This window comes from Herpailurus yagouaroundi, unplaced genomic scaffold (assembly GCF_014898765.1).
Source record: "Herpailurus yagouaroundi ecotype Mexico unplaced genomic scaffold, PumYag 218, whole genome shotgun sequence".
NCBI classification, from domain to species: domain Eukaryota; kingdom Metazoa; phylum Chordata; class Mammalia; order Carnivora; family Felidae; genus Herpailurus; species Herpailurus yagouaroundi.
In genome coordinates, this window is record NW_024412449.1 from 4,137,645 (window position 1) to 4,163,412 (window position 25,768).

General features: G+C 44.1%; 2 protein-coding genes across 11 annotated transcripts in view; one reads left to right on the forward strand and one right to left on the reverse strand.

Annotated features, from left to right (window-relative positions):
* RNF141 (ring finger protein 141) overlaps positions 1–4,296 on the forward strand; it is a 24,680-nt gene extending 20,384 nt beyond the window's left edge. For both annotated transcript variants that reach the window (XM_040456887.1, XM_040456886.1), the window contains exon 6: positions 3,936–4,296. In XM_040456887.1, the coding sequence (XP_040312821.1) occupies positions 3,936–4,086 (151 nt within the window). In that variant the 3' untranslated portion in view covers positions 4,087–4,296. The remainder of the gene's footprint in view (positions 1–3,935) is intronic.
* A 5,380-nt stretch (positions 4,297–9,676) lies between these two features.
* The window catches only part of AMPD3 (adenosine monophosphate deaminase 3), a 60,557-nt gene continuing 44,465 nt past the window's right edge, over positions 9,677–25,768 (reverse strand). For all 9 annotated transcript variants that reach the window (XM_040456889.1, XM_040456895.1, XM_040456892.1 and 6 more), the window contains 9 exons: positions 22,780–22,974; positions 21,110–21,241; positions 20,414–20,577; positions 19,547–19,673; positions 16,679–16,842; positions 15,435–15,555; positions 14,075–14,248; positions 12,108–12,218; positions 9,677–11,068 (listed from right to left, as the gene is read on the reverse strand). In XM_040456889.1, coding sequence (XP_040312823.1) covers positions 10,892–11,068; positions 12,108–12,218; positions 14,075–14,248; positions 15,435–15,555; positions 16,679–16,842; positions 19,547–19,673; positions 20,414–20,577; positions 21,110–21,241; positions 22,780–22,974 — 1,365 coding nt within the window. In that variant the 3' untranslated portion in view covers positions 9,677–10,891. The remainder of the gene's footprint in view (positions 11,069–12,107; positions 12,219–14,074; positions 14,249–15,434; positions 15,556–16,678; positions 16,843–19,546; positions 19,674–20,413; positions 20,578–21,109; positions 21,242–22,779; positions 22,975–25,768) is intronic.

The window sequence follows — 25,768 nt, forward strand, 5'->3', positions numbered from 1 at the left end:
TGTCTCCCTCTCTCTCTGCCCCTCCCCCGTTCATGCTCTGTCTCTCTGTCCCAAAAATAAATAAACGTTGAAAAAAAAAAATTAAAAAAAAAAAGAATGTCTTTGATAGAGTAGAAGTTTTTAATTTTGATGAGGTCCAATTATCAGTTTGTGATTTAAGCATAGTGATTTTAGTGTCATATCTAAGAAATCTGTCTAACCTAAGGTGACAAGGATTTTCCTCTGTTCTTTTGGAAGCTCTATAATTTTAGGTTTTACATTTATATCTATGATCCGTTTTGAGTTAATTTTTTGTATATGATGTGAGGTATTGATCAAAATTCTTTTTTTGCCTATGGCTATCTAGTTGCTTCAGCACATTTTACTGAAAAGACTATCTTTCCTTCACTAATTGCCGCTTCACCTTTATTGTAAATCATTTGTTTAAATACACATGGGTCTATTTCTGGATTCTCTTCTGTTCCATTGATCTATTTCATAACAATACCACACTACCTTGATTAATGTAGCTTTGAGTCTTAAAATCAGGGAATGTTAGTCCTTCAACTTTGTTCTTCTTTGTCAAAGTTGTTTTGCCTATTCTAGTTCTTTTGCATTTCAAAATGAGTTTTAGAGTCAACTGTCAATTTCTTCAAAAAAGCTATAAGGATTTTGGTTAAAATTGCATTAAATAAATAGACTGATTTGGCAAGTGTTGACTTCTTAACAACATTAAGTCTTCTCGTCCACAATCACAGTGTATTTCTCCATTTATTCAGCTCTTTCACTTGTCTCATCAATTTTTGTAGTTTTCAGTATTACAAATCTTTGATAGATTTATCTCTAATTATTTTGTATTTTAGGCTATTTTAAGAGTATTTTTTATTTCAATTTCTGATCATTTGTTGCTAGTATATAAAACTACAATAGATTTTTGTGTATTAATCCTTTATTCTACAACCTTACTAAACCCATTTATTAGTTCTGATAGCTTTTTTGTAGATTCCATAGAACATTCTTGAGTGTCTGAACATCATTTTTCAAAGATATTTTTTCTGGGTATAGAATTCTAGACTAATACTATTTTTTCTTTCAGGACTTTAATGATGTTGCTCTCACTCCACCCTCATTTTTCTTGCATTGTTTCCTATGAGAAATATGCTATTACTCTTATCTTTTTTTCCTGTGTAGATAATATGCCTTTTTTTCCTCTGGCTGCTTTTAAGGGTTTTTTTTTTTTTTTTATCATTGATTCTGAGAAGTTTGATTATGATATGCCTTCTAGTAGTTTTCTTCACGTTCCTTGTGCTTAGTGTTCACTGAATTCCTTGGATTTGTAGGTTTATTGCATCATCAATTTTGGAAAATTTTCAGTCATTATTTTCTTAAATATATTTTTGTTCTCACTCTTCTCCTAGGACTCAAGTTACACATATATTAGACCACTTAAAGTTGTCCCACAGCTCACTGTTGCTCTTTTCCTTTTAAAAATCATTTTCTCTGGGGCGCCTGGGTGGCGCAGTCGGTTAAGCGTCCGACTTCAGCCAGGTCACGATCTCGCGGTCCGTGAGTTCGAGCCCCGCATCAGGCTCTGGGCTGATGGCTCGGAGCCTGGAGCCTGTTTCCGATTCTGTGTCTCCCTCTCTCTCTGCCCCTCCCCCGTTCATGCTCTGTCTCTTTCTGTCCCAAAAATAAATAAAAACGTTGAAAAAAATTAAAAAAAAAAATCATTTTCTCTATGTTTTCATTTTGGAGATTTAACATTGCTAGATCTTTTCAAATTTGTCAATCTTTTTTTTTTGGCAATGTCTAGTTTGTCAGTAATCCCATACAGTGTATTTTTTATTGCAGACATTATAGTTTTCATGTCAAGAAGTTTGAGTTTTTAAAATATCTTCCATAACTTGGGGCGCCTGGGTGGCACAGTCAGTTGAGCGTCCAACTTCGGCTCAGGTCATGATCTCACTCTCCGTGATGTCGGGCCCCACATCGGGTTCTGTGCTGACAGCTCAGAATTCTGGGTCTCCCTCTCTCTTTCCGCACCACCGCCCCCCCCCCCACCTTGCTCATGCTCTGTCTCTCTCTCTCTGTCAAAAATAAACATTAAAAAATGTTTTTAATATCTTCTATATCTCTATTTCAAATGTTTGGTCTTTCCTCTAGTGTTTTTAATACATAGAATATGATTGTTATAACCATTAATTTTCTTTCCCTGCTAATTCTAACATCTGTGTCTGCTCTGGATTGGTTTTGATTGATTTTTCCTCTTCATTTGGGGTTGTATTTTCCTGCTTCTTTTTATGCCTGGTAGTTCTTGACTGGGTGCCAGACACTGTGATTTTTACCTTTTTGGGTACTGGATATTTTTGTATTCCTATAAATATCCTTGAGCTTTGTTCTGGAATATAGTTACTTAGAACAGTTTGATCCTTTTGGGTCTTGCTTTTATGATTTGTTAGGCAGGACCAGAGCAGTGTTTAGTTGAGAGCTAATTATGTCCCACTAATGAGGCCTTCAGAGGACCCTTCAGAGTACTCTGCTCAATGCTCCATGAGTTACAAGGTTTTCCAGTCTGTCTGGTGAAAGCAGGCAATATCCCAGGCCCTGTGTGAGTTTTGGGTAGTGTTCCTTCACATTGTTTTGGGTGATTCCTGAGCCTCACGTGCACACACTGATCATAACTCTGCTGAATATATTCTAAGGAGACCTTCAGTAGATTCCAGAATTCTCCCTTTGTGTAACTTTCTGCAGTTAAGTACTTCAGTACTCTGCCCTGTGAACTCTAGCTGCCTTGGCCTCCCAAGAGTCTCAGCTGTGTCTCTTCAACTCAGAGAGTCTGCCAGGCTCCATCTGGGTTTCTCCTGCTTGCTCTACAGCCTGAAGGCTCTCAAGACAATAAGCTGGGGCAATTATAGGGCTCACCTTCTTTGCTTCTCATCCCCAGGGATTATTGTCCTGTGTTATCTGATGATGTCCAGTGTTGAAAGCCTTGTTTCATGTATTTTTCCAGTGTTTTCATTGTTTTAAGTGGGAAGATAAATCTGGTCCCTATTGGCCAGAAACAGAAGTTGACTCTTAAAATTGAGACTTTTGTGCACAGAAGAGAACACATTATTATCTTATAAAATATCTCTGAGGAACCAGAAATGAATCTGAATAATATATGCCAGCTCTAGCTTTCACATTTAGTTTTTGGAACAGATTTCTAAATTTTTGCACAAAAGCCAAAGAGCAATTGATATAATTTAATTACTTTGGTCTCAGATTTCACTGAGAAATGAAGAGAAAAACATTTTCCCTGCATGACATGTTTCTGGCTCAAATGTGGTATTTTTGAAATTTCCAAAATAATATTTGTCAAGGCAGAAAAATCCCTGTGGAAAACATAATCTCATTTAAGTGATCATATATGTTTTTTCCCTGTCAGAAAAATTATTCTACATGTAAGTTTCATCTTCTGTTTTAAACCTTGAATGCTTCCATTCCCCTAACTGTATCTTTTACAGTTTGTAGCTGTAAAAGATAGGGGAAAACTTAAATGTCCTTCTGTGGGAGATGAGTTAAGTGAATTATGGCCTGTCCACACAGTGTATGTTTAAAAAGAACAGACAGCTCTAACATGTACTAACACATAATGGCCTATAAGATATATTGACAAGTAAAAAAAAAAAACAAAAAACATATATTGACAAGTAAAAAAAGCAGTAATGTATATATACACCCGAGCTTAATCATGTGTAGTCTATCTCTAGAAGAATATATAAGAAACCGGTAACAGTAGTTGCCCCTGAGGATAAGAATTAAAGATTGGAGTGGGAAGGAGAGATTTATTTTTTACTGTATACTTTTATGCTGTTTACTTTTTTTAAACCATGTACATGGGTTACTTTTCAAACACACCTATTTTTTTTTAAAGAATTAAAAACAAACTGTTCTTTATTTGACTTCTCTGATAGGAGTGATCGACACAGGAATTGCCCTATTTGTCGCCTACAGATGACTGGAGCAAATGAATCTTGGGTGGTGTCAGATGCACCCACTGAAGATGATATGGCTAACTATATTCTTAACATGGCTGATGAGGCAGGCCAGCCCCTTATACCATGACCTTGGGGTGAAGGTCTTCTGTTGCTATTACAAGCTGCAAACACTTTGGTCATGGGGGAAGAATGCAGGGATATTGTGGCACAGATGCAGAGATATCAATTTTCCCTACCCTCTTATTTTCGCTGTTCTGACAGTTTGTCCCATTTCTTTTGATAAACTTGCTATGTCTTCCATTTATAGTAAACTAAAATTTGCTACTGTTTTAGACCATATTTTTCTATTATTTATCTGTTCTAATATATATTAGAACTAATTGCTCTTGAATCCGTTGCTGAGGTAACAGCAACATTTCCAGAGACTTCTGAAACACTATTTTTCAGGGCAGGAGTATTCTGGGATCTATTTAGTTAGGTTTAAAATAAACTTTGAATGTTAAAAAGTGTAGCCATCTGAGAGAAAATTTGAAGTGACTGAAAATGTAGAGTATATCAAAGTGCAGGTTACTACTTTAGTCTTTCTGCTGGAATCTAAGGAGTGTGTATGCCCCCTTGTGGTTAATTATTGCTCCTTTAATAATTTTTACTTGAAACGATCCACAATTATTTCATAACTGTAGCAATGTGTTTTGGAACTACATGTTTTTTACTTAAAAGTCTTTTTTTTTTTTTTCCATGCTGTATAATTTGGGTGAGGACTATAAAGCTGGGCGTGACTTCGCCTTGTAAATGGATTTCTGCTGGGGAATCTTCTTGGCTGATCTGGAAATGCTTTCCCATAGTTGGAAAACTGTTCTAAATAGCTTTTGATAATGCTCTTGCATCTTGGAGTTTCAGAAGGAAATTTTTCTTCTTCACAGATCCTGAATTTTGTATTTCCAAATTATGGTAAATCATTCAATATTGGTTCATGGTGCCTTTATTTTCTTAACTTGAAGGCATCTTTCTGAAGTTTCAAAGTCTTTAAATTTCTTATGTCATTAAGTGAGAAGAACATAGGGTACAGCCTTTTAAACGTGTACCATGAACACCTCTGAAAATCAGGAGATAATTTGGCTTTCTACTGTTTCACTGTACTTCCTTTGAAGTACTCAGAGAGTATAGTCATAATGGAATTATGATTTTTAGTGACACTTCATTTTTCAAAAATTTTGCTTATAAAGTAAAATTTTTGCTTTATGTTAAGCATTAACATATTAGCATATAATAAAACTAGAACCTGATGTCTCCTTTAAAAAATATGTTAACATTCCATATAACTTTTTTGACTTATTATGCATAATTGCAAATATTACTATTTTCCAAAATACCAAAGTACACAATTTAAGTTGCTGCTTAATGATGGCAGAATTTTTGGATGTTGGGATTTTTTAAACTATTTTTTAAAGTTTATTTATTTACTTTGAGAGAGAGAGCAAGCAGGGGAGGGGCAAAGAGAGAGAGACAGACAGACAGACAGACAGACAGAATCCCCAACAGGCTCTGTGCTGTCAGTACAGAGCCTGACACAGGCCCAAACCCACAAACCGCGAGATCATGACCTGAGCCAAGATCAAGAGTCAGACACTTAACCAACTGAACCACCTGGGTGCCCCTGGATATCAGGATTTTAATAGGCATGCAAATTAAATAATTCATTTCCCTCCCAAAAATGTCTGACCAAAGATAGCTTGATTTTACCCCCAAAATATTGATAACTAATTGGTTGACATTCATGATGGAGACAGTCCAGGACCAAATAGCTAAACACCACTGTGGAGCACGAGGGGCTCTATCATATCCACCTGGCAATGTGCTTGATGGTTTGTGTGACCTTGAGAAAGTCCCTGCTGCTGGTTTGTAGGTTCCTGCGTTAGAAACTGAGGTGTTATCTGTGCTTTTTACACTTTATTTTAGCAGTAGAACTCCCCCCCCCCCCCCAGGTAAAATCTTACTCAGAACCCCTACACATACATGCTATATACCCACACACACTACCCCTCTATATAAAAGTCATATTTTATTAATATAAATTGCCTTATATAACTATATACCACAATAAATATTATAAAGTCAACCAATAAAAACATGTATTAATGCATTGGTGGTATCCAGGATAGTCGAATTTATTTAGTAATGTAGTTGTATGATGGGAGTTATTTTTTAAATGAAATTTTTTTTAATGTTTGTTTATTTTTGAGGGAGAGAGAGACACAATGCGAGCAGGGGAGGGGCAGAGAGAGAGGGAGACACAGAATCTGAAGCAGGCTCCAGGCTTTGAGCTGTCAGCACAGAACCCGACGTGGGGCTCAAACTCACAAACCACGAGATCATGACCTGAGCCGAAATCAGACACTTAACCGACTGAGCCACCCAGGGCCCCCCCCCCCGCCCCCACCAAAAATTTTTTAATTCAAGTCAGATTTGTAGAACGCTGAATCTCCTCCCCGAAGTCTTAGTATCCCATGGGACAGATTTTGAAAACCTTGGGATAGATGATCTCTGAGATCTTTTCCAGCTCTAAGATTTTAAATTGTCCTTTTGGATTAGACTTGCTGAGTCTAACTCAGATTGCCTAATTGAAGAATGTTTCTGAAAATGAACAAAGTTGCTTTACATGTTTTTGGATCTTTCCAGGTATAGCCAATGATCTTATCCCCCAGAATCCTTCACCTTTCAAGGAATTATTTAACAGTAAGCTCAACGACCTGATATTGCCCAAACCTTTTTACTTTCCAATATGAACTCCAAGACACTAACTGATCTACTGTGAAGTAGAAAGTTCTTAGTTTTTGTTAGTCTTATTAAATCAATGAGCACAGGTTTTTGCCTACTGCATTAACTGGGTGATAATTCTTTAGATGTGAATGTTAGGTAGGTTCTACTATTATAACTAATCATAAAAGTTGTAAATTTGTTTCATGGATAAAATGTACACTTTTTGTATTCTGTACAGCTTTGTCTTTTTTAAATATGAAGTACTTAAATGCACTTACTATGATAGGAAATATAATGTGTGCCTTCTAGGATTTGTGAAATGTTTTCATGAACTCTAAGGAATTTGTTTTAGAAGTTAAAATGTTTTCCCTATCCTAACTCAGTAACAAAGAGTTTACTCATATTGTGATGCTGTAGAACTTTAGTTTGAGAAAATGTATTTGACTACGTACTGAATTTAGAAGTTGAGAATAATAGTATCTGCTTTATTCTTAGGACAAACTGATATATTGTGCAATAAATAATCTTTAGCAAGTAAATTTTAGCTAACTGAAGAGACTCTTTTCTTACGTAGTTTCACATTCTTCTATACTAAATGTTTATATTCCTTAGAGGACTATTTTGTATTGTGCTCTGGGGAGTTGTGATGTTTGCGTCCTATGTTTTAAAAGTCATTTCAAATTGAACTCAACTTCCTTATACCTAATCTATATCTGGGTAATAAGGCTGCTTGAAATTATCTTTTGTTTCTGTGATTAACAGTGGAAAGTTGGATTCATTAAAAGGCAGTCCAAAGAATTTGTATTTTTAACATTTTTTTTTTTTCTTTCTTAAGTGAAGCTTACTTTGTCTATCGAGGAATAAGAAAACTGCTTGGAGATTAGGGAAGTCAGCTGATCACTCCCATTTATGATGGGCAGCACAATGACAATATAATATACATAGCTGACAACAGATTTTCATTTGTTCTCATGTCTTATTTACCCTGTTGGACAGAAAAAAGATAAAATACTACAGTGTTTTTTTTGTGGTTCTTGTAAAATCATTTCCAAAGTTAAAGAGTATAATTAGAAAAGCATGTTAGAATCTTAGTGCTGAGAAGAGGAAAGCCATTTATAAGAAGGAATGGCAGTTTATATTTCAATTTACTGATGTACAGCATCCTGGAGAAGTACACATTTTGGTACCAAAAGACATAAGCCTCCTCAGAGATACATTTTGATAATCTTGCAACTGTTTATAGTCTTACTCTCTGGCATCCTCGATCTTTCTGATAAAATACTTATTTAAAGGTTGAGGATTTTTAAATTTCCAAGCAACTATGTTTTTCTGATTAGTATTCCTTTCATTGTAGTTAGTTACCCTTGTTCTTTATAACAGTCATAGTTCAGGTATTGTGTGCTTAGGTGTATTACCAATATATCTCCTTCAATCATGTGTATAAATCCAAAAAAAGATGAATATTCCAGTGGAGGACTCAGAAACAAGTAAAGAGAAAGCCAGAGAGATGTGCTTTCAACTCTGCTTTAATCCAAGATAAAAGGAAGTAAAGGCCCAGGACTCACCTTGGTACATACCAACCCAGGAGCTGTGATTGGTTTTCATGTGGCAAAGAGCAATGTTATTGATCATCTCAACAATGCAGTTTGGAGTGACACATACATGAACTTGAGGCTTTTATAGTAAGGGATAACCTGCTTCGAAATTTGTTCTTTTACAAACATGGGCTAGTATACAATAGCCTTTGATTCCACCTGTGAACACAAAAGAAAGTAGGGATTCATCCCCCACCCACCCCACGCCCCTGCAAAAGGCCAAAGCCAATTAGGTACAGTGATGAGATAAAAGAGCAAAGCGCTACCGAGAAAGGTGTCTGAAAAGTTTGCAGGACAGGTAAAATCGAATACATGGTGGCTGAACAGACTAAAGTAATATCCAGGCAAAGGGAACACATGTGGTTTTACTCAGGAACTGTAACAGGCCAGAAGTTAGAGAAAAAAGATAGCAAAGGTCCACTTTCTGGGTCTAGTGAGCTTCAGTTTAAAATTTTTGAGTAGTCATTATAAACATCATCTATGTCTGAGTCTTAGTAAAAGATAAATTGGTAGTTGTTACTTATAACTTTTCATGATGCCCAATCTTTTTTTAAAATTGTTTTTATTTCAGTACAGTTGACACACAAGGCTACATTAGTTTTGGGTGTACAACATAGTGATTCAACTTCTCTGTATGTTATGCTGTGCTCACCACACGTGTAACTACCATCTGTTACCGTACAGTGCTATTACAATATCATTGACTTATTTCCGATGCTGTGCATTTTATTCCTGTGACTTATTCCATAACTGGAAGCTTGTGTCTACCACTCCTCTTCCTGTGTTACCCATGCTCCCACCCCATTCCCTCTGGCAACCATCAGTTTGTTCTCTATTTATAGGTCTGATTCTGCTTTTTGTTTCTTCATTTGTTTTGCTTTAAATAGTATTAACTTGAAATAGTTTTAAATTATTGAGACATTTATTTAATAATTAAAAACAAATACTTGGTACAGATAAAATGACAATTAAAAACTGTACAATAATTGCTGAGTTAGGACAAATGTATACAAATGGGGCCTTTTCAAAAATAATCAATGTGTAAGATAAATACTGGGTTTTCAGTTAGTTTCATCATTAGCTGGAAGATAGCATACATGTCTGCCTAATAAAAAGACTACATTTATTGTTCCATATGCTGAGTTAATCGGTAGAGGGGATAAGCATTATAAAGTCACAGGACAAGACCATCTAAAGTCAAATAAGCATCTTCACAGGCAAAAATAGAGTTCTTCTAAGTCTATAATAATTTAGAAAGGCTTGTCATCATCTGCATTTGCCCACAGAAATAGAAAGGTCCTTGAGCAGCTTGTTGCATACTTGGAGCACATATCCTTAAAAAATTGCCAAAAGAGAAATTCATTCAGTTATTCAATGTACATTTATTGAGCACCTACTATGTACCAGGCACTAGTAACACAGATGAAGAGTACATTGGTAAAGCTTAAATTCAGTTTGGTCTTAAAAATAATTTCTATCTGGCCCCTGGGACCACTTATATCTTCTAAAGAAGTCTGCATGTTAGGTAAGGGAGAAATTTCACCTTAAAAAAATGCACAGGTTACACTGGTAAAATTTAACATCTGTGAGGCCTAATGGAACAGTGGGGAAAAGGACTGGATTAGGAGGAGTAGGGAAAGTAGTTCTGGTCCTATTACTTATTAGCTGTGTGACCTTAAGCAAATTTCACCTCTCTGGCCCTAACTTTTCATAAGTAAAATGGTAATTGGGCTATAGTCCAAATATTAGAACCAAAAGGAACAGGGATCATCTAATCCTATGTTTTCCGAAGTCTGTAGTTCAAATGAAAATATGTAGAAGCCCCAGTGTAAAAGTGATGAAAGAGTTGCTTTGAAGAAAGCGGCATCCAGAACCTCACTCCCCCTGCCCTCCCCCTCCTCCTGAAGTGGTCCAGGAGGGGAGGCATTCACAGAACATTTGAGAACTACTCATCTAGTCCAAACCCGTACTTTTCAGATGAGAAAACCAAGACACAGAACAGAAGCGATTGGTTCAATGTGCATATGTGGCTTCCTAAATAGGAGGGCTAAGTAAAACATTTTAAGAAATTCATAAAAAATGCAAATTGTCAAGAAGGAAATTTTCTATTTTGATTCTCTCAAAGTAGTTCCTTTATGAAAGGGAGCTTTGAAATTGATTTTGTTTAAGGCAGCCAGCCAGAGGCTGAAATGAACAACTACCAACTAGCCTGCAGGGTCTATAGAGGATTTTGGCAGAAAACCACACAGACCTCATGTCAGTAGGCACTGGACCTTGCAAGATCCTGGCCCCAACAATGCAAGCACTAGCTGTTTCAAGAGACATATTTGGAAAATTAGGAATGAGTACAGACAAGTGTCCAGCTCCCAGATCCCCAAGGAGGAGTCACCATCTACTACTCAGAAATACTAACAGAAGTGGGCATGTTAGATCTTAAAGTGAACAGTACAACCAAAATCACTAGTCAGAGGCATCCTCTACATGGAGGAGGGTCCTAGTTTGATATCTTGACCACTGTTAATCGCAGCAAACTTGAAATTAAACCAGAAAGTTAAAATGCATTGTCCACTGCTGGACCTATTTGGTCAGAGCTGTGATCTCTTCTGATTTCATGGCATCAGACAGGAAGCTGAGCTCATTGCATAAGGTCTCGTATCGGAACGCCATCCGGATCTGAGCAACATTTGTCTTTCGGATATCATTTCCTTCAGGTCCTTCTTTATAATAATTTTGTCCCAGAAACTTTTGCTTCTCCTGTGGAACCAGAGAAGTACAAATGAAACCATATACCTTAGGTTTATTTTCTATATCCCCACAGCAGCTTTGACATTAGCCACACCAAATCAAACCAGTCCCCTGAAGCTGGTCCTTCACCAAGACGTCGTTCCCCACAGGGTTCTTAAAAATTCCTGCTGGCCCATGTGCTTGAGCATGTCACCCTGATGCCCACATTCATTCCCTTCATTTCTGACTATGCTTTCCTTGACCACAAGAAAAAGATAAGACCTCCAGGAGCTGCTGGCAATGAAGAAGGCAAGATGAAGGCATGAAGACTCTCAGTCCCTCCTGAGAGCTGACAGGGGCAAACAGTCTTAGGAAGCAGGTCTGCACAATTGAATCGTGAACATTTAGCTCTTCTCTGCATCAGCATCCAATAAGAGCAGCACCGATACGGCTTCTTCCTGTACCAGTGACACCACCCCAAGGAGGTACCCAGGAGCCTAAGACACCACGTAGAGAAATGGTTCTCAACCCTGTCTCCACATCAGAATCACCTAGGGAACTATAAAAAAAATTACCGATGTCCAGGTCCCATCCCTACAATGTTTTATTCAGTGTAGGTACTATTGACTATCCAAAAAATACTGAGTGCTTACTATGTGCCAGGGACTATTCTACGCCCTAGGGATATAATGCTGAACAAAACCGTCTAATGGAACTTACATTCTGGAAGGAAAGACGGGAAAACACATAACTACATATTACAATGTCAGTAGTAATAAGTGTTATGAAGAAAAACAGATTAAAGGGCTGGAGAATGATGGCAAGTGTGTGGCTGTGGTAGAATGGTGATCAGGGAGGGCCTCTCGGAGGAGGTCACGTTTGAGGTGTGAAAGGGTGAAAGAGCAGCCTTGAAAATTCAGGGGTCTCCCCTAGAGAGTTTCAGCTTTCACCCTGCTTGTCATCTTCACGGATCTCAGAGCCTAGAAAGTGCCTAACATGCAGCAGGCACCCATTGTATGTGTGTTGAAGGGACAAGAGGGACAGAAGGCAGTGCCATCACACACCATACCTGATGGGAGAGGCCACTCTGCAGCACGCTGTTCCTGGCGATTTCACACAGGTCACACGTGCTCAGCTTCCACACTTGAGCGGCAATTGCATATTCTTCCATAAGTGCTTCCTAGATCCGCCCCCCCAAAAAGCAAATATATGAGATGGTAGGATATCCATTTCAATCCTTCACATATTCCCAAAGCTAGAAACATCAGACAGACATTGCAGATCGAATTTTTCTTTAATGTCTGCCACCTGGAAAACCAAACAACATTCCCACCCCCTTAAATTATGAACTCGTAAGATCATCTTTGGTGAATTCTCAGGTTTCCAAAGAGAGAGATGTCAAAGAAGCCCTACACGTTGATTTGTTGGCCGGCACATGTTTGAAGCCCTGTGTCAAGTCATGCGGATGCCAGCCTCTGTTCCACTGCGACAATCACCCTGGGCGTGTACATGTTTAGTACCTGCTCTGTAGCTTTGCTTTTTATTTCACATCACTTTCTTAAGATTGCCCCAAAATAAAAGTGAATCTGAATAAAGTATTAAGAGCAAAGCTGGAATGTGAAATAAGAATGAGAAATGACCAAGTAGTGAGACAGTAATCCCAAAGGGATTTGGGTTTGAGCTGTGCTTTCTGCCTTATCTCCTAGGATGTGAAATGTCTACCATTGATCATAAGCTCTCCCATTAGTGCTCGGACACCCCCACTGCCTCTGTAACCTAGAGCAGCAGTTCTCAAAATGTGATCCAAGGTCCTGAAGGCCTTTTGAAAGGTCATCCCTCTTCCAACTATGTACCTTTGTGAGGGAAGATTTTCTTCATATACTTTGATAAAAAAACAAGGCATCACAACCGATTGAATGCAGATGCAGATGTAAGAATCCTGCTGTCTTCTATTAAACCAGACATTAAGGGGATTTGCAAAAATGTAAAATAATGCCATTCTTGATGCCATTTTTTTTTTTTTTTTTTTTTTTTTGCTTTTGGACAATATGACTAGTTTCCATAAAAATGGCTATTTATGTTAACATTTGGTAGGTTTGTTAATGTTACTTTTTAAGTATGTATTTATTTTGGGAGATGGAGAATGAGCAGGGGAGGGGCAGAGAGAGAGAGAGAGAGAGAGAGAATCCCAAGCAGGCTCCACACTGTCTGTGCAGAGCCCAATACAGGGCTCAATCCCACGAATGGTGAGACCATGGTCTGAGCTGAAATCAAGAGTTAGATGCTTAACCAACTGAGCTACCCCCAGACACACACAACCTTGTTAATGTTAGTTTTAAGTGAGTTAATATTTTTCAATTTCAAATTAGTTTCTAACACACTTAAATATCACTAGATATAGCTTATGTAATCAACAGCTTTCTGAGGGCCTTTAATTCTTAAAGCTTATAAAGGGGTCCTGAGACCAAAAACTTGGAGAGCCTGTCCTAGACGACTCAGGCATTTATGTTTTTACTAATCAATGGCTGGTCCCCATGCATGATATTGCCTTTCCCTTCCTCTTTCCTGGCCCTACAGATCCAGAGTAGAATAATAATAATTAATAATAATAATAATAGTATTAAAATGTTAACTAACATTTTGAATACATGCTATATTCAGACACTCTGTTAGACTCTGGTTCATTATCTTAATGGATCCTCACAATAAAGCAGAGGTAGACATAGAGACAATTTCATCCCTGTTTTACAGATGAAGAGGAATAAGATAGAGATCAAGTAACTTTACCAACATCATGGAGATAGTAAATGCCAAAGAAAGGGAAAATGGAGAAGGCAAAAAAATAAAATTGTGCCTTCATGGGTTCAAGGACTCCAAAGACAGGGCTCCTGGAAGAAACACTTTTTGCTCCCCAGGAGCTTATCTCTTGCCTTCACTGGGCACCAACCCCACCCCAAAAGCAGAACTGAGTGTGTTCTCCGGTGTGTGCAGTTGGGAGGGCAGACCAGGGCTGGCTGGGGCACCTAACATCCTCACCTTTGTATAGTGGAACTGCATGGGGTCATCAGTGGAGAGAGAAACATGGAGTCCCTTGTGCAGGAATTCCCTCAGAGGGTTTTTGGAATATTCAAGGAACAGACTGTTGTTGCTAAGAGGAGACATGGCAATGGGGATCTGAGCAAGGTAGTAGAGATACTGCAACACCGGACTCTGCAAAAGAACCACCAAACTCAGGTGACAAGCACCAGAGAAGGGAGGGAAGGAGCATTCATCAGTGGAAACCAGGTCTGGCTACTACTGTCTGTGTAACAGAGCTCCCTGAAGCCAACAGACCCAGATCCCCACCTCCCCTTCCCCACCTCTTTGTTCATCTGATACATCACATGCCCCTCTCCTCCTGGGCTGCCCTCCACCTACTGTTGGAGCTCGCCCTCTTGGCTCCAGACAAGGCACAGCTCAGGGCAAGAAGGCAGCTGCAAGGCTCCAAACTGACCCCAGGCTACATACTCTGCTCCCCTCCCCCAGGTACTGCCCCCAGTGGGTCAGCCCAGGAGATGCTGGGCTTTTGTTATGTTGCTTTGACCACAAACATCCAGGATGAGTCTGTAAAAGCTCTGGCTCCTCCTAGATGGGAAGGGGCAGACCTGACTAGGCTAGAGTGGTTTTCTGATATAACCACCTCCGCCCACGGAATTGTGACACACAATTAGACCTCCCCAGGACACAAGAGGCACCAGAGGAGCTTGAGCAAACATCTTTCTTATGGAAGTGATCCAAAATATGGAGAAGACCAAATGGGCAGAGTTCGTGGTTGTTATTATTTACACAAGCAAAAATTTGATAGACTCTGTCGAATAATCAGAGACTAGCTGAATCAATTATAGACCACCCAAGGGGTGGGCCATCCTTCCAACAGCCTTTAGGATGAGGAGATAAATGTTGCAGCACAGAAAAATGCTTGTTATATAAAGTTAAAGGACAAAGTAGAACCAAAACAAAAAAAAATCTGTGCTCATAATAAGCACATTAGAAATCTGCTCTGGTAAAAAAAAAAAAAAAAAAAAAAAAAAAGATGAGAATTAGAGATCCGAAAAAGCTAATAATGGCTATTTCTTTTAAAGTAATAGCAATAATGTTTGTTTTTTCCATTTCAACATCTTTTGGAAGATCCAAATTGCAATATATTTGATTATATTCTTTTCATAATTAAATATGATAAATATGAAACCAAGATGACTACAGACAGCCCAACCCAGAAAAAGGCGCCAGCCTTTTAACATCACTGGCCAGAGCCTCCCAGAGGGCAGACAGGAGCCCAAGCGATCCCACTCCTCCCCAGGGGAGCCCATGGCAGGACCATCATTGCAGGGCAGGTTTCCGTGAGTGGTCTGGTTACCTTCTTGAGGAGTAGCCCATGGGAAATGTTGTCAGCAGTCAGGAACGCAGACACCAGGTGGGTGATGGAGCCAGACTCTCCACAGTGAGGCCGGAACAAGAAAGTGCTCAGGCCTCGTTCCCTGCAGAAGTGAGGCTCTTAGTCAGTAAGGACCCCTAGTCCACTGTACGTAGGGCCACACAGGCCTACGTGTACTCCTAGCTCAGGACCTACTCCAGGGAAGACAGTCACCCGTGGGAGAGTCAACACAGCTGACACAGGGCACTCTGGAAACTACCACCCCACCCTCCAAAATACAGAGAGCCAGGTCCAGTGATCTTCAGAACCAAAAGATGCCATCTCTGGGGAACAGAAAGGGGACCTAGTGGTACAAAGAGAACTTGCTGTGTCCACTACTGACCTTCCCCTCTTTACCACGTCTTGTAGCCTAGATTCACAGACCTTCAGAGCAGCAAAGGCCATGTGAAACCATGGAGTCCAACCACTTTGTCATAAAAATGGGCAAACCCAGAGGGTGGAGTCAGGCATTCAAAACCCCTGGGCAGGTCAGCTAGAGCTAGAACTTAAGCCCCTCCCTCCAGCAGCTCAGCCTGGACTGCCCCACCCCAACATCAGGCCATCTCCTCTCAATCATGGTCCATCCAAAACCTCCACAGGCTGCACTGGCTTAGGCTGAGCTAGAGAGGCCCCATGGCCCAGCAAGGGCAGGAGGGAGGCTAGACCTGCAAGGGGGTGGGGATGAACAGCTCAGTGTCTGCTGCTCTGGGCACCCAACTCCCGCCTTACGTGCCCTGTGTGTGTGAGCACTGGTGGGAGCCTGTGCAGATAAGATAGTGATGTGAGCTCCACGAGGGCGTGGATTTAGTCTACTTTGTTCTCTGTTAGATGTCTAGTGCCTGGGACAGTGCCTGTCACATACAATAATCGGTTGCATGGATAGATGCATGTGTGCACACTGTTGGTGCGGTGGAAAGAACATGCGTGTGTGTTGGCATGTCCCATGTCTGTATCATATCAGGGATGAACAGATACACGCATAGCTCTTGGTGGGTATATGTATGCACACATGTGTGTACGGGCATAAAGTCTGGCTGTGTTGTACGATCATGTCTGCGGCATAGCAGCATGCCTGCATGTGTGCATGGCTCTGTGAATACTGTGACCTGTGTTGTGTGCTGGGGCATGACCCCGGGTGTGAGGTGTGAGGGCACACAGACGTGTGTGCAGGGGCTGGGCTCACCCACCTGCGGAGGTTGTTGAGCACCATGATGTTGGCATACATGTAGTACAGGTAGTAGCTGTAGGGCGGGTTCTGCTCACTGGTCCAGATGTCTGGGTTGGGGCTCTTGTCTGAGAACATGTGGTCGCTGTGCTTGGATTCATCATCCACGCTGTCAAACCCTGTCACCTGGGCAGGAGGAGGGGTCCTGCATCAAGCTGAGGCAGATGAGCTGCCAAAGGCCTTGGGGGCCAAGCCTCCCAGGTTCATCCGTCAGCTGGGGACCCCATAGCCTAACTGAGGCCACATTCCTCCCAGGGATCGGAAGTGGGGACGATGCCATAACCTGTCCCTCTGTGGCTTCTAAAAGTAGGCAGAAGGCCAGACTGGAGAGTGCGAAGCCCTAGTGTGGTAGTGGTGATGGTAAGAGGGGAAACTCAGACTGGACCAGCCACACCCACCACCCATCCCTCTGCTGTGCCAAGGAGAAGGCCAACACTGCAGGGTAGCTAGCAGAAATTGCCATCAGCAGCAGTGACAACAGCTGTGAGGGGGAATGGGACAGGCCAACTATACGGCAGGCCCTATGCACTTACCACACATCAGCTAATATAACACTCAGAGCCATCCTGTGAGGGAGGGCTTGACTATGAACAAACCAGACCCAAAACGCTTAGGGAGCTTGCCCACGCAAGACAACCAGTCTCTGAACCTAAATGGACTCTGGGTCTGGTCTCTGGGGCTGTGAGTGGAGGGTGCCCCTGCGATGTACCAGGGGAGGTCACAGGAAACCAGTCTCAGTGCCTCACAAACAGGTCAAGGTGGGCCCCATCCAGGAGGGCCCCTTGGAGGGTGAGCTGTGGTTCCCAGGAGGGAAGTGCTCTGCCCCCCAACTCCTCCCTGGGAACTTCCCTCTGAGCTTCCTGTCTTTCCACAGTAGCTGCACCTCAGCTGAGACCCAAATTTTGCCCCTGGGGGCACCACCCTAGTCACTGGCTGCCTGGTCACCTGTTCCCAGTCCCTGACCAAACATGTACCTACAGAAGATACAGCCTCTCGGCCAGCACAAAGGAGCAGTTCTGCTAACGCATCTCCCCCACTTTTACTCAGCCACAACAGCACTTTGGAAGGAGCCTCTGAATGACTCCACCTTGCTCCACAACTGGCCCAAACTGGGGAGTCCTGGCCAGGTCTGCCAGCCTCTGCCATTCCTATATGGGCAGTAGGTGCCCAGAGGAGCAAGGGACCATGAGGGTCCTTGCGGAATCTTCCCTGTCATAGAAACACGTGTCAAAAGCAATGACATGGCTGCCACCACAGCTCCCAGCATGGCCTGGATGGGTCTGGGGGCCAGGGAGGCCCTTGAGCCCTGCTCTGTACTCACTAGCCCCGTGCCTTCCCTGAACTCTCCAGGGCCTGGCATGGAGGTAACAACAGTCCCTCTTCTCAGCTTTGTATTCAACAGATGGAGGGCCTCAAGCACAAAATATGTCCAATCCCCAACTCCTCCTCCTCCCCAAGCGTGCTCTTCCCCCACTTCTAGTGACCTCTGAAGGCACAGGGTCCACTCTCCCACAAAGCCGGGCACTGGGGAGGCACCCTAGATTCTTCCTCCGGGCTCACCTTCAGGCTTTGCCCAGGTCTTGTCGATGCTGCAACCATGCCCACCGCATGCCCAGAAGCCCTGGCCTGCCATCTGCATATGCCTCACTTTTCCTACTTGGGAGGCACTACAGCATGAGGGTAATAACACCTACTGGGGAATCAGACACCTGGATATGAATTCCAGTTCTACCACTTTTGAGCCTCATGTGATTTCCTCATATGTAGATTGGAGCAAGTAGCTTCACTGGGCTGAATTAAATGAGACAATCCGTGGAAGCATTAACAGTGCTTCATACAGCAAGCATGTAATAATTCTGCCCAGCATGAACACCAACAAAATGACGTGAAGTCAGGTAATCATGAAGCTGAAGCAAAACCATGTCATGGTGTGGATCACTGGGCAGGCAGCAAACACTCATAACTGTGAGCTGTTCTGCTGGTGCAAGTCCCCGGCATCTGTTTATACTGCTGGAGCAGGCCCCCTGGCTCTCATCTTGCCCCTTTCCCCCCACCTTTAGCTACCATCTGTTCCCGGCCTTTCTCCATACAACAGCCAGCATGGTGTTTGTCTAAAACATAAATTCCATGACGTCCTTCAGCCTGCCCAAACATTTCCTAGCAGCCCCCTACACACACACACACAGAGACCCCATCACCCCTTCCCACACCCCCAGCTCTCCAGAACCTTCTCTGCCTCCCTCCCTGTCAGACCCCCAGAACCTCCATGGGGTACTGAACTTGCTTCTCACTGTCTACAGCCATCTCCATTCTGGGAACCCAGAGGGAGGGATCAGGGCCTGCCCCACTTATACCCTTTCTGGTTAACTTCTCCTCTATCCCTTCTTCCCCTCTCCCATAACTAGCCAGATAAATGCATGTTGTCGGGCTTGTGTATTCAACCAGACAAGACGTGAGGACCATTGTTATGAGGTAAAAGCAAGAGCACTGATTGTCTACATTTCTAAAGACCTGGGGGTGCTGCTGGGCGCTTCTGGGGACAGAATCCAGTCTTTCCAGCACCACCCAGCCAGGAACCGACTCTTCAGTCTTTCCTCACTGCTGTCTTCCTGGCACCCCATCCACATCCCAGGGCTGCCCCTGAGGAGAAGGGGACTTCCCCTACCCGGAGCAAACTCATTATTTTGGAAATTCAGTTTCTTGGGATCGGCCACCCCTGCCTGGGGCACAGAGTGACAGGATCTGAGAAGGGAAGCCTGACCCAACCCACTTGGAAGTTTCTCTTCCCTTCACCACTGGGCACATCACCTGAAGTACCACCCACACTTACATATTTGAGGAAAAGATGAAGCTCTCGGTGATCCTGGGGGTTGATTGTGGCCTCAAAAAGGGGCAGGAAGATATTCTCCAGCATCTTCCCAAAGCTTGGCAGCAGCTTCTTTGACCTAAATATGTCACTGGGGGGAAGCAGAGACTTGCTGATTAAAGTGAACCTACCAGCCCTGTTGGTCTGTGGGAGAGCAACCCCATCGCTTCCTCAGGCCACTTGTGTTTCCATCTAAACACCCGGAGTAGAGTCAGAGATGTGGCTTGAACACAGGTCCTTCCCCTCCTCTCCAACTCCCAGCAAGTTCTGCAATGCTAGGCATTGGTCAACGCCCACCCATGCCCATCAGAGAGCTTTTCCAAGCTAGAGGCCATGCTGGAGTGGGGTGCTGGGACTCAGGCTGACCAAAGGTCTGAGAGATGAGTTCTCAAATTTCTCCTCCACTGAGTTGAGTTCCCTTAAACCACATATCCTGGCCCACGCAGGGACCATGAGCCCCACATTGGCCAGATGGAAGAGGACAGTGGTCATCTGAGTCCTAGCCATGGAAATCCAGTGCCAGCAACGCCACCATCAAGTTACTCATACCCAGGGGCTCATGCAAAAGGATAATCCACCCTCAAACCCCATTGAGAATATGGGTAGTAGTTCCTGCTAGGTTTTGCACAGGTTTGTTCTTCAAAGAATGAGTTTAAGTGTCACAAGGACAACTTTGCCAACCACCCCCACACTATGGGAAAATCCCTAGGGAGGAGAGGCCCAAGCTGGCACCAGAACCAGCCCCACCAGCAATAGTACAGACTCAGCAGCCCATGAGGGACAGGCTGTGTCCCCAGAGGGCATGGGCAGACAGCGGGCCACCTCACTTACTAGATCCGGGGCACCTGGATGATCCAGCGCATGTTGGGTGAGTAGACCTTGTGCTGGATGAACCAGCGGGCCAGTTTGGGCCACTCCTTGGGATTGCGGCCATAGATGGACAGCCGTGGCTCTGAGTACTGGTACTTGCTCTCCTCCAGCTCCCTGGCCACCTCCTAGCACCAAGAAGAGCTCAGGTCAGCCCAAGAGCACCCCAGCTGCTGGACCCTGCAGCTCCCTCACCACCTGCTCCCAGGCTGGGAAGGCCTAATCTACATCCTCTCGCTGCCATGTAACTACTCCTCCACCTCAGTAGAGGCTCCTTCCTGGGGGAGGGGAAGGCTGTGGTCCGCACAGTCACATGTCTAACCAGGCCAGGCAGCAGAAGCCCCTCCAAATGGAGCTACACTGCCCCAAATCCAGACTGCAGACAGGGCAGTGAGCCTGGCTGCTGTGAGCACTGGTGGATACCCTCCCTTCCTCTGGCGTGCATTCAGCACCTGCAGCACCAGTGTGCCCATGCTCGGGAGCGGGCAGCCTGGGCCACCGCACAGGGCTCCTGGGTGCCTGTGCCTTGCCTGAGCTGGATGGTGGACTGATGGGGATTCGGGGAGGGGAAAACAGGAGGCTATGCAGCGCCCCCACCCTCTGCAGGTAGATGCTGTCAGGTATCGGAAGAGGGCTTGGAGAGGCCCAGGGCTCACTCGCCTTGACCATCCGAGCAAAGTACTCTCCTCCCAGGTAGTTTTCAGTTTTCAAATATAGGTCGCGCAGCTCACTGGCCCCGACAGGGTTGTATTTGGAGTTGAACTTGTCAAAGCGATGGAATGTCTGCCGGCCCTGGAGAGAGGAGACCACCAGGCAGATCACCACATTGTTCTGTAGCCACCATACACATTTCTCTCTCCAGGCCTTTACAAGGGGGTCTTATGTGCAGCCATGCTGATGGCTATCTTCTATGTCAGCTCTTGCATGAAATCTTGGAAAGTCCTGGGGCCAGGATGTGTCTCCTCACTCAGTCAGCCCCAGGGTCCTGTACTGAGGCCCTCTGTGAAGGATCAAGGCATCTCGTGCTCCAAGAAACCACGGCTAGGAGCATCACTGGCTGAGCAGAAAACACCAGACTACTAACCAATCAGTAATAAAGGGTGTCTATTACTGCTTCGACTTCATCAGGCACTTTCTCCACATTACTTCATTCAGTGTTTTATTTGTTTTACTAAGATTTTTTTATTGTGGTAAAATATACATAACACAAAACTTATCATCTTAACCGTTTTTTTTTTTTTTATTTTTTTTTTCCAACGTTTTTATTTATTTTTGGGACAGAGAGAGAGCATGAACGGGCGAGGGGCAGAGAGAGAGGGAGACACAGAATCAGAAACAGGCTCCAGGCTCTGAGCCATCAGCCCAGAGCCCGACGCGGGGCTCAAACTCACGGACCGTGAGATCATGACCTGGTTGAAGTCGGACGCTTAACCGACTGCGCCACCCAGGCGCCCCATCATCTTAACCGTTTTTTAAGTGTGCAGTTCAACTCTCTATCTTGTAAAACTAAAACTTTATACCCATTAAACAATAACTCCCCATGACCCCTTCCTCCTGGTTGCCCCTGGTAACCACCCCTCTCTCTCTATGAATTTGCCTATTCCACGTACCTCATATGAATAAATCATATACCCACTGTCCTTTTGTGTCTGGCTTTTCTGACTTAGCATGTTTTCGAGGTTCACCCGTGTTGTAGCAGGTATCGGTACTTCATTCCTTTTTAGGACTGCAGAATATTCCATTGTGTGTATCTACCACATCTTGTTTATCCATTCATCTACTGATGGACACTTGGGTCATTTCCACCTACTGGTTGTTGTGAATAGTGCTGCTATATAAGCTCTGGTGTGCAAGTATCTGTTTTAGTCCCTGCTTTCAATTCTTTCGGGTATATTCCTAAAAGTGGAATTGCTGGAATATAATAGTAATTCTGCATTTAACTTTTTGAGGAAACTCCACACTGTCTTCTATAGCAGCTGCACCATCATTTAGAATTTTAATAACTTCGTAATATCAACAAGGTACATGGCATTCACCATTTCATAAACAAGGAAATGAAAGCTTAAGTGACCTGCTTAAGGGCACACAACTCCTAACTGGCAGAAGGAGAATTAGAAGGGGGACCTGTCTGACTCCAGTCACACTCTTTTTTTCCGACCCCATGGCACTGCTATCCCCTGAGGCCAAACTACCTCTTATATCTCCTATGGCTAGAAGAGAAAGAGCTGCTTACACCGCCAGCCTCTCTCCAGGCACAACCATGGCTTCCTTCCAGCAGGTTGAGTCCCCAACCAGGATGGCTTGAGGCACTAGGGCAGAACCTCACTCACCGCATGGACATCCAGTGAATCGACAGTGAGATCATATGGGTCCATGTGCAAGCTGTCGAACACCTGCCGCAGGGTGATCTTCCGGCCCCGCTTCTCGGCCACAGTCCTGTCAGGCTCTGTCTTGTACGTGTGCTTGATAAAGCGCAGCAAGTGCTTCTGGTTCATGCAGGCAGCTGCGTGGATGTGTGTGTCCACCTGTAACATGGTGCCCACAAGCCATCAGCCAGGCCACCTCCCCTGGCCACAAGAGTTGGGGTGTCCAAGCCTCAAAGTAGACGGCAAAACCTCAGTATCCATGGCCCTACCAATGCCTGAATCTACACCCCTCCCCCCAGTTTCTCCTCTAGGCTTTGAAACTGGTCCTCCCTCTAGTTTTGCTGCTCAATTCACCTCATTATAGCATCCAAAGATCTTTTTAAAATGTGTCTGGCCATTCCCCAGCTAACAAAACCATCAGTGGCCCCCAAGTCTTCAAGATAAAGCTCAAACTCCTTAGCCTGGGATTCAAGGCTTACTTCCACCCTTAATTCCCACCTTACCACTGCCTGCTCTATGCTCCAGCCATGACATACCACTTACAGGCACCTGAGGCATTGTGCTATTCTGCACCACATCACTGTGCCCATGTGTCTCCTCTGCCTGGCATGTCTTCCTTCCTCCTCACCAATCTCATCCACCTACAGGGAATTTCTAACAACCTCCTCCTCCTGGAAGCCAATCCTGATCCCCTCAGCACAATGACCAGTTTTTCCCTTGCCCAACCAGGAAAGCTAGCATGGACACTCCCATTAGTGTACATGTCTCTGCTGTTCACTCTACAAATTCCCCATCTACTCTGTCACTAGACTGGGAGCACAGTGCTCAAGGACAGAGACCTCGTCTTATGCATCTAAGTCTCCAGTGCCCACCCAGAGCCTAATATGATGCATTTGTTGAGTCAATGGATGGATGGATGAACAAATGATGATATCCACATCCTCAAATAACCCTAAGGGCCCACCAAATGCCCCACAAGGTACCATTCTTCCCACTGACTTCTCTTGGAATATTCCCATCAGCCACCAGCCCTGAGGAAACAGAGACCTGGCTAATCCGGGGGATGGCTGAAGTCACAGTGGGCATCCTGATGCCCCTTGCACGAGCCCAAGGGGCCTCAGGGAGGTCCCCAGGGAGAGAGGCAGCAGTCTCATGGGCTCTGCAGTTACTGCTGTAGCCGGCTGGGTACTCTTCCAGGGCCAGGATGAGGAGGCGGCTGACCTCTGGCCAGGGAATGCTGTCCACAGCTGGCCAGGCATCTCCAAGTCAGGCCAAACCAGACATTTGATCTGTTGAATTTCTGTGAATATTGTCTGAGCCAGCCCATGTCACTGACAGCATCACTGACTCATCCAGGCCCTTCTTGCCATTAATCTTGCCACTTCCAACCAGAAAGACCACTAGACATCAAAGAAATAAAACAATTCAAAGCACCAAAAGCTAAAACATCGCCCAAAGCACACTGTAAAGGCTCAGTCATCTCAGGGATAGGCTGGGCTCATGTGGGATGCACAAGAGGTCAGCCTGGCTTAGCTCAGCAGGACACAGCTGGACTCCACTACCTCAGCATGACAGAGCACATTCTGGGCTTTCTGCTTGTGTCCTCTAGCATACCAATGACACACTGCAGGGGGTGCAGTCTGTCCTTATCCCCACAAGTCACAAGATGAAGGAAGAAAACAACTGGACAATCCAGGAAGCATCCAATCCAAACTTCGGAATGTCCAAGGTGATTATTTTAGAAACAAGTAAAAGAGCCTGTCATTGGATGTCAGTGTTTTCAATTCACGAGGAGACACCAGCATGTTCTTGTTTTCACCTAAGATCCAGGTGTAAGCAAACAGTACAGTTTACACACAGGGCTGGCCAACACTGGCCATTTCCACATGCATATCAGACATCACTAATTGATTGCAGCACTTTCACTATGCTTTGGGAGTAGCCACTGCCAAATGGTCAAGTCTGGCACAGAAGATGAAGCCTATTTGCTATGCCTGATATGGCACGTAAACCAAAGTGGATTGAGGACTAATCTTACCCAACTCCTAAGCAGTAAACACACTCGGCCCTGGTTCTTAACTCTGAGCAAACAACAAATGTCTCAGTTACACAGTCCTGCTGGTTGGGCCCCGTGGTGTCATGACACATGACCTGTTGTGATGTTGCAGATACTTTCACAAACACCACCCACACAGACCCAATGGCCAAGCACAGCTTCTGCCTCAGAGCACAGCCCTGGTTTGCCCTCACAACACTGATAGCTACCTTAGAAATATGGAGGCCACCCTCCCAGGCCACCCTGGGTTTCAGAAAGCCAGTTCTCTCACAGAAGAGGTTTCCAAGGTAAGATAGAGCAGTCAGCACCCAGGAGGCAGGGAGGGGCAAGCAGAGGCCTGACTTGGAGCAGATCTGGGCCCATGTTTATGGACTGCTGTGGTGCCAGAAAACAGGCCACTGCATTACGGCACAGGGGTTAAGGCCATCTCTATCCAGAGAGCACGTTTAGCCTCAAACTGAGAGGGGGACCCCTAGGGTTAGGTAACCATGGCCCCCTCTAGGACCCTCTTCCACATCACAGCCAGAGAGCAGCTGGTTGGCTCAGGAGCCCACCCATTGGGGCCCTACCTCAGAAGCAGTAAAATCACCAAGGACACCTTAGCCCCAGGCAGCAGGAAGTAGGCCCAGAGCACTCATGTGGAGGGTAGGACTGCACTGGGCTGGGCAAGAAGCTTCCTCAGACACCCATCTGGGTACGTGTAGTGCATTTAGGCAGGGCTGAGAGGGGCTGGCATGGTGCCTGAGCATCTACCTGTCTGAGCACCTGAGGCTCTTAGAGAAGGAGCAAATAGTGCTCAAAGGTAAGGGTACCAGGTAGGTGATTTCTCACATATGCTGTCACCTCTACCTGGAACCCCCTGAGACACTTCCATAAGCCTCACAGCTCATGAGCTGA